This window comes from Schistocerca serialis, chromosome 6 (assembly GCF_023864345.2).
Source record: "Schistocerca serialis cubense isolate TAMUIC-IGC-003099 chromosome 6, iqSchSeri2.2, whole genome shotgun sequence".
In the NCBI taxonomy this organism is placed as follows: domain Eukaryota; kingdom Metazoa; phylum Arthropoda; class Insecta; order Orthoptera; family Acrididae; genus Schistocerca; species Schistocerca serialis.
The window spans coordinates 451,208,179-451,216,736 of NC_064643.1; the positions used below are offsets into that span (position 1 = coordinate 451,208,179).

Below are 8,558 nucleotides of genomic sequence, written 5' to 3' on the forward strand. Positions count from 1 at the left end.
TTCATTTTCTATGGAACAAGAGACAAGTGCCCATTGAAATCCACAGAAAAATGCAGCACATATATGGGGAGAAAGTCTTGCTTTGAGAGATTGGTGGTGGTGGAGGTGGTGGCAGTAGTGGGAGCTCACAAAAAGGGCAAGGAGACTTGCATGACAATAAGCGTTAATGGAGGCCACGTTCATTGTTGACTGACGAGAACATTTCCTGCCTAGATGCAATGGCGAAAGTGAATTGGCAACTGAACCTCAAGGACATTTCTTGGGAGTTTTGGCATTTTGTATGGATGTGTTTACAGCATTGTTCACACATCCTTGGGGTGCCGGAAGGTTTCGTGAGTGTGTGCCTAAGCAGTTGAACAACATGATGACACACCAGCGAATGATAATGTCCCTGAATCACTGCAACAGTGTGTGGAGGAGGGTGAGTTTCCTGGACCATATTGTTACTGGCGACAGAACGTGGATACTGCATTTCATGCCAGAATTTTAACTCTACAGCATGTGCCAAAAAAAAAAAAAAAAAAAAAAAAAAAAAAAAAAAAAAAAAAAAAAAAAGGGTCAGTTCCACATCATCTGTTGGGAAAGTGATGTTAATGGACTTCTGGGATAACCATGAACTGTTCCTGTCATATTTCATGCCACAAGGTGCAACCATCAATGCTGTCAGTTATTGTTGCACATTGTCACGTCTGCAGGCTGCTATGAAGAAGAAATGCAGAAGGATTCTCAATGTGGATAATGTGGTCGTTCTCCACAACAGTGCAAGGCAACTTGTGTCAATGAGAGCTACCAACAAGCTCCACACATTTCAGTGGAAGAGTCTGGACTACCCACCACACAGGCCAGAACATGTGCATAGTGGACTCCTTTTTATCATTTTACTAAAGGTGCTCTTGGCAGGACAGCAATTAGTGTACAATGATGAAGCCAAGACAGCAGCGTGACAGTGGTTCCACAGTGAACTCTACCACAGGGCCATCTCATATTTAGTGCTGTGATTGGATAAAAGTCTGAAACTGTGTGGGTGCTATGTGAAAAAGTTGTGCAAGGTACTTACAGTAGTACATACAGGGTGTTTCACAGTTCATGTCACACACTTTTAGAGGCTGTAGATCAAGTTTTACATAGGAACCCATGTCTGAAAACATCTTCCATACTTTCCAGGCTGAAGGAGAAGGATAAATGTATCAATTTGAGGCAAAGGTCCCTGTACCAGGAATGAATGAATCGAAAGTTACAGGTGGAAACTGTTATGAGTCCCCTGACAGTGCAGTACGTGTACTGGTACTGGTTTTATTAAGATTGTAGGGAAAGCAACTTTCAGAGGTGGCAATATGGATCAAAAAGAGAAAAAATGTACAGTGCACATGGACTGTAAAATGCTTATGTTAAGAGCTATGAGCACCTCTTCAACAGAGGAGATGTGTTTCACAGTAATGAAGATTAAAAAGTTCTCATAGCTCCTCAGGTAAGCGTTTTAGAGCCCATGTTTACTGGACATTTTTCGTTGGTCCGTATTACCACCTCTGAAAGTTGCCTACCCAACAGCCTTAGCAACAACAGTACCAGTACATGAATTATCCTGACAGAGGTACCAGAATGATTTCTGCTTGCAACTTTAGACTCATTCATTTTCAACAGAGAAGCCCTTACCTCAAACTGACTCATTTATCCTTCTCCGTCATCTTAGAAAGTTTGTAACATCATAACGGAATCACCTCTGTCTATACATACAGAACCTGGCATACTGGGGAATAGGTTGGCTGGAAGGAGGACAGTCACCTTATTTCTGGAACAAAATTTGCGAATTGACAAAACTTAGAGGTCAGGTGCATTTCAAGGGTTTCGTTTCTTGGATTTGTTGCACACCGTTGTAAATAGCTTGCATAGTCAAGATAGGTAACTTAGCTTCAGACAGAACTTTAGTACAAAAAATTACATTGACCTTAAAACTAGCTGTATTACCTTTTATTCAAATAACAAGGATTGGAAAACTAAACAGGATAGCAGCAATGTCAAACAGTGAAGGTACTGTAGAGGGTCTGACAGATTCAGTGGTAACTATGGCACTTCAATAGGATGTTTCATTGCTGTGTGTAAAAAGTGCTTCTAGGTATTACTGTGAACATGTAAGCATTTACTCCACGACGACTCTTTTTGACTCATCTGTGACAAAATGGCTCTTGCAATTAAAGCCATGTAGAGTTGCGACCCAGGTACAATAGCTATGCGTTTCCACTTGTGTGCCTTGTGGCTTGTCGCCATGCAGCTGTAGCTTGTCCCACATGGAAGAAGAGGCACCCACTGTCAACACAGGTGTGAATGGAATCATTTGCACACTCATATTGAGGAAGAGGTACAACATACACGCATGCCTCTACATGTGTGTGGGACAAGCTACACTACATCCGCACAGCCCCTAGCAACAAGGCGTACAGGTGTAAACCTTAAGACTGATGGGGCTGCTTCTTGTATTGGTAAAATTCAATCCTGGTGGCCACGACTTGCATGCGATGGTGATAGGAGCGAATATCAGTTGTCAAAAGACAATGAGTAAAGTTCCTGCAATGGGACCAACTGCTGTAGCACATAATACGAAGTGGGACAAATCCTTGATGATGGCAGTATCTGTAGTGTGAGAGGTCTGAAAATGCTGCCGTAGGTGATGTTCATATGCCTACCAGTTTTCTGCTGCTTCATTGAACAGCAGGAATTAAGGACAAAGCTGAGTCAGAGATGAATTTTTGGAGAGCAATGCCGGCGAAGCCTGTTGCATGATCGTAGCAAGGTCCTTCTGTTGCTCCACCAACATTTGAATCAGAATCTCTATACCATAACAAAATGTGAAAAGCAACTGCACAGCACATGAAGGTACAACCCTGTTCATCGCCAGTGTGTTCTGTTCCCACAGGGAACACCATACAATGACTGATACAACAAACTTTACTAAGTCTAGAAAACAACTTATTATAATGGGTACAAAATACACTCCTGGAAATTGAAATAAGAACACCGTGAATTCATTCTCCCAGGAAGGGGAAACTTTATTGACACATTCCTGGGGTCAGATACATCACATGATCACACTGACAGAACCACAGGCACATAGACACAGGCAACAGAGCATGCACAATGTCGGCACTAGTACAGTGTATATCCACCTTTCGCAGCAATGCAGGCTGCTATTCTCCCATGGAGACGATCGTAGAGATGCTGGATGTAGTCCTGTGGAATGGCTTGCCATGCCATTTCCACCTGGCGCCTCAGTTGGACCAGCGTTCGTGCTGGACGTGCAGACCGCGTGAGACGACGCTTCATCCAGTCCCAAACATGCTCAATGGGGGACAGATCCGGAGATCTTGCTGGCCAGGGTAGTTGACTTACACCTTCTAGAGCACGTTGGGTGGCACGGGATACATGCGGACGTGCATTGTCCTGTTGGAACAGCAAGTTCCCTTGCCGGTCTAGGAATGGTAGAACGATGGGTTCGATGACGGTTTGGATGTACCGTGCACTATTCAGTGTCCCCTCGACGATCACCAGTGGTGTACGGCCAGTGTAGGAGATCGCTCCCCACATCATGATGCCGGGTGTTGGCCCTGTGTGCCTCGGTCGTATGCAGTCCTGATTGTGGCGCTCACCTGCACGGCGCCAAACACGCATACGACCATCATTGGCACCAAGGCAGAAGCGACTCTCATCGCTGAAGACGACACGTCTCCATTCGTCCCTCCATTCACGCCTGTCGCGACACCACTGGAGGCAGGCTGCACGATGTTGGGGCGTGAGCGGAAGACGGCCTAACGGTGTGCGGGACTGTAGCCCAGCTTCATGGAGACGGTTGCGAATGGTCCTCGCCGATACCCCAGGAGCAACAGTGTCCCTAATTTGCTGGGAAGTGGCGGTGCGGTCCCCTACGGCACTGCGTAGGATCCTACGGTCTTGGCGTGCATCCGTGCGTCGCTGCGGTCCGGTCCCAGGTCGACGGGCACGTGCACCTTCCGCCGACCACTGGCGACAACATCGATGTACTGTGGAGACCTCACGCCCCACGTGTTGAGCAATTCGGCGGTACGTCCACCCGGCCTCCCGCATGCCCACTATATGCCCTCGCTCAAAGTCCGTCAACTGCACATACGGTTCACGTCCACGCTGTCGCGGCATGCTACCAGTGTTAAAGACTGCGATGGAGCTCCGTATGCCACGGTAAACTGGCTGACACTGACGGCGGCGGTGCACAAATGCTGCGCAGCTAGCGCCATTCGACGGCCAACACCGCGGTTCCTGGTGTGTCCGCTGTGCCGTGCGTGTGATCATTGCTTGTACAGCCCTCTCGCAGTGTCCGGAGCAAGTATAGTGGGTCTGACACACCGGTGTCAATGTGTTCTTTTTTCCATTTCCAGGAGTGTAGTCTAGTAACACATATACAGAGGTAAATATGTGACTTAGTTGGAGTTGGCTGGGCCCATCTCCAAAAGCTGTCAGCTGGCCATTTGAGCGCACAGACAAGAGGCTATGTGCACTTTCCATGAGTGGCGACCTCTGATTGATGTTTAACTTCTAGCACATCTGCTGATTTCTGTGGTGCGCCTTAAGACTGTGTGCCTGGATGTCAGATGTGGATCTGTGCAGATCACTACACTTACAATGCACACCTTTCTTGATCATGTAAGACACAACAAAGCCACGTATGCTCCACAGCCTTGTAATACCATGAAATTTAAACTGTTTGTGCACTTTGCTTTGAGTTCCAAGTAGGCAGAATTTGCTTAAGTGTCAGTGTATCGACTTTTCAATAAGTCTTCTCCATAATATTGATGCTTATGTTATATTCAGAAAAAATATTTGTGTTTTCAGTACATCAAAACAGTAGTTATGTTTATATGCAAGAATTTGTTATGTTTGAAATGGGAACCTGTTGTTGGTTGTTTTATGAGTGGTCTGTCAATATTGACACGAGAAATTTGTTGATTTTATGTAAAACTTTTAAAATGTCTGTTCCTTTTAAAACTATAAAATTAAAAGGAGACAGATGGTTCGCCACAGAGGCAAAATTTCAGTACTGCTAAAAGACATGTCTTGCTTTGTTCTGCTCATCCTGGGGTCTGAGCGTGCTCCACTTCCTTTTTAACCTTCTCCAAACTATTGCTTTTTCCTCCCCAAGGAAAAAATTGGAGCTGATTAATTACACCAACCCTCTATTAATAGAGATACAGAAAATTTGTGAAGTCTTACTTGGTATCTAAGTTCAGTGTTGCCTCAAAGAAGTTCTACTTAATTTTGCTGAGTGCAGGTGACTTATGATGTTGCCATGTCTCAGGAGGATCTGTTGTTGTAGCCATTTCAGTTTCTGGATATTATGATGATGATGATGATGATGATACTTTCTCTGACAATATTGCAACAATTTTCAAGTATGTGGTTGCATTTGTGCTCATGTAGTGTGTTGTGTCTTGTATTTCCTACCTGCTTCTTGTTTGTTATTTAGCACATCGAGATAAAAATAGGAAAACAATTTTACTTAGTAGGTAGCAGAGGACAGAGTATGTAAGTATGCTCTTACTGTTAATTCACCCTCCCCCTCCCCAAATCTTCTTTTTATAGTATTTCTGTTCAGAATCAAATGTCTAAATTGATTTGTTACTCTTTTTATTCCACTCAGTGACCAGTGATTTTATTATTAGTTTTTGATTGATCATTTTTGTCTTTTCTCACTTCACTGCCTGTAGGCTATATTGTAGTTAGAAAGTATGATCAAATCAGTTACTTGTGACTGTTTCTAGATATGATTTTATGTATAAACACACTGTGCAGATGTTACATAGTGTGTGTTCAGCTTATTATTTGAATTTAATTGCCCCATTCTATGGCATCCACACACAGTTGACCATTAGCTGAGTGTACATTTCCTGTTGGCAAGTATTTTACAAAGATGGTTATTATTTGTCAGTGAGAACAAAAATGATCCACATTAAGTTAGGTGCCTTTTGTATGGCTGATGTTAGTCCAGAAGTTGGAATGCAAAAGTCTTGTGCCTATCTTGTAACTACTGCAAAAAAGTTTATTTTCTGGGTCATTATTAGCGTGCGCGCGCACGCACACGCATACACACACACAGTTTCTACAGTTCATGAGACTGATTTAAAACATTGTAACAAAAATGTACTCTTTCAATCTCACTGGGGGATGATGTCAAGACATTGAGACCAGGCTGTAACACCTGCCAGTCTCATTATGAGCAACTTTGTCAAGAAACTTTGAAATTTAAACCTGTTTATATTTTTGTAGGGAGTCAGATGATGGATTTTATCAAGTATTTGTCTTATAGAATGCAAAGCGAACAAGCGAAAATTCTTTTCACCAATAACAAAGGAATGACAATTGCTATGGGTGATACGTTAGGCAATTTCCATATGGTTTGGTCTATCTTTGACTTGAATTTCTGTCTCATATTGTGAAACTGCAGTGAATCATAGTAGTTAGTAAGGTGTAGCTATTTTTATTTATTTTTTTATTAGTAAAATGGAAAGCATCACTCCTGACCCATGTACTTATTTTCTTAGCAAAATTGCTGATATTGTAACTAAAAGGAAAGCGTGGACACAGTAGTAAACTGATATGTTCCAGGTAGTGTGCTTTCCCTTTGATACTAACATAGCATAATCTGTATGTTTTCTGTACATATCAGCGTGTATTTTAATTAAAATTTTCTGATTGACAGGTTCTCGATGAAGAAGCGGAAGTGTTTGTTGTTAAAATGTGGCGGTTACTGATATATGAAATAGAAGCAAAGAAATTAGGACTTGTAAAATGAACATTTTAGACAATAAATTTGTACAAAGTGTATGTAGGAAGACTTCAGACAGTGAAGAAAAATGACATGAAAAACTAGTGCAGATTGAATTGAACAGTGAATGCTTCTGCCTCTTGTGTGTTTTGGGTGATGACTGAATAATGTTTCTTGACTGTGGGGAATGTGCATTGGTACTTTCCCTAGGAACTGTGCCAACCCGACTGTGAAATGTATATAAAAATGCCAATGTGGGTTGTATTTAAATTTTGTAATTTAATTTTTTCATTTTGATTCAAGATTGCACATTGTGATCAATATAGAAACTTTTGTAATTTTGTGTATTTATTTTATTTCAGTAAGTTTTATTAATACAGAACATCTTGTAATAAACAACCTTTAAAAAAAAAAAAAAAAAAAAAAAAAAAAATATAAGTGCATACAAAGGTCAGTGCTTCGCCCTTTGCTTTTGTGTGCTAAGTTATCAACTTTTGATGACAATAACAAAAACGTGTTTGATAAAGTAGCATGACGATCCTGCTGGAAAACTCAGAATTCTTGGGGAATTACATTAACATGGAAAAATCAGGAAATCTCAACGAATTTCAGGAATTTCATAAAATCTTAGGGAATTCTTGCTTTTTAACCTAGCATTGAGATTGCATTTTACTGAATTTTATAAATCACAGATTTTAAAATATTTCGTGTTTTGAAGTATGTTAATTATATAAATATTATTCCATATAAATTATCGCTGTTTAAAAACTGCGATCAAACTATCTCAGTTGAGAGGGCATAAAGTCGTTATTGCGAGATGCCCCCTCTCCACTCACCATTAATTATAAGGAACTTATTATGATGCCATCTTTCTCCCCATGTCTGGAATTATCAGGGAAATACTTTTCAGTTTTCAGTAGCCACCCTGTAAATAGGCATAAAATTTAAAGCTACTAATTGTTAAATAGTTCATTCAGCATTTCATGAAATTCTAGAAATGTAGATAATAGTGTATAATATGAAAAGTAATACAGGGTGTCTATGACCCGGGACAACCGGGAGATCCGGGAAAAACCCGGGATTTTTTTCATCCGGGAGAAAACCAGGAAAAACCAGGGATATTTTTAGAATTCCGGGAATTTTTCATTGTTTTAGTTTTCAGTTAAATTTTTGTAATTTTGACTAGTAAGAACCGACACACTAACAAAGGATATTACTGTATCCCGCTACTGCAGAATAATACTTCAACAATAAAACATAAACGAGAGAAAAAAACGAAAATAACTTAAATTGCAAAGGAAATGCGCCATATACGACGACGACACAAGTGCTCATGCAAGCGTCTGCCGATTGAAAATGTGTCAAAGGCTTTAGGAAGACTATGCAGTGCTTCATAACAACAAATTGCCTCCAATGAGCGTGAAGTCGCAACTGTTTACATTCGATTTGTTTTAGCAGTTAATGCGCGGGCTCATGCGCATGCGCAGTAGAGTCACGTTTGAGTAGTAGATTCTCCCGCTTCTGTCAACAGGAATGTGTCTGTTGGCTGTGCAAACAGTCGCAGCAAGCAGCTAGATACTTCTGGGAAAAGGGGGCGCCTAATTCATATTCTTGAGGGGAAAAAAACTTGTTTCACAAAGCACCTAGCACCCAGCGCGCATTTGCCTATCAATTAGTCATATGATTTTGAAAAGCTTCTCTGTTGGTATTTGAACACATTTTAAGTTGATTTCTGAATGAATCATAAGCTGACTTTTGAACGCACGCGTAG

The 8,558-nt window shown here is 41.4% G+C and overlaps 1 protein-coding gene across 3 annotated transcripts in view; it reads left to right on the forward strand.

Annotated features, from left to right (window-relative positions):
- LOC126485149 (RNA-binding protein 25) overlaps window positions 1–7,125 on the forward strand; it is a 188,022-nt gene extending 180,897 nt beyond the window's left edge. For all 3 annotated transcript variants that reach the window (XM_050108815.1, XM_050108814.1, XM_050108816.1), the window contains one exon: window positions 6,722–7,125. In XM_050108815.1, coding sequence (XP_049964772.1) covers window positions 6,722–6,814 — 93 coding nt within the window. In that variant the 3' untranslated portion in view covers window positions 6,815–7,125. The remainder of the gene's footprint in view (window positions 1–6,721) is intronic.
- Window positions 7,126–8,558: the final 1,433 nt, after the last annotated feature.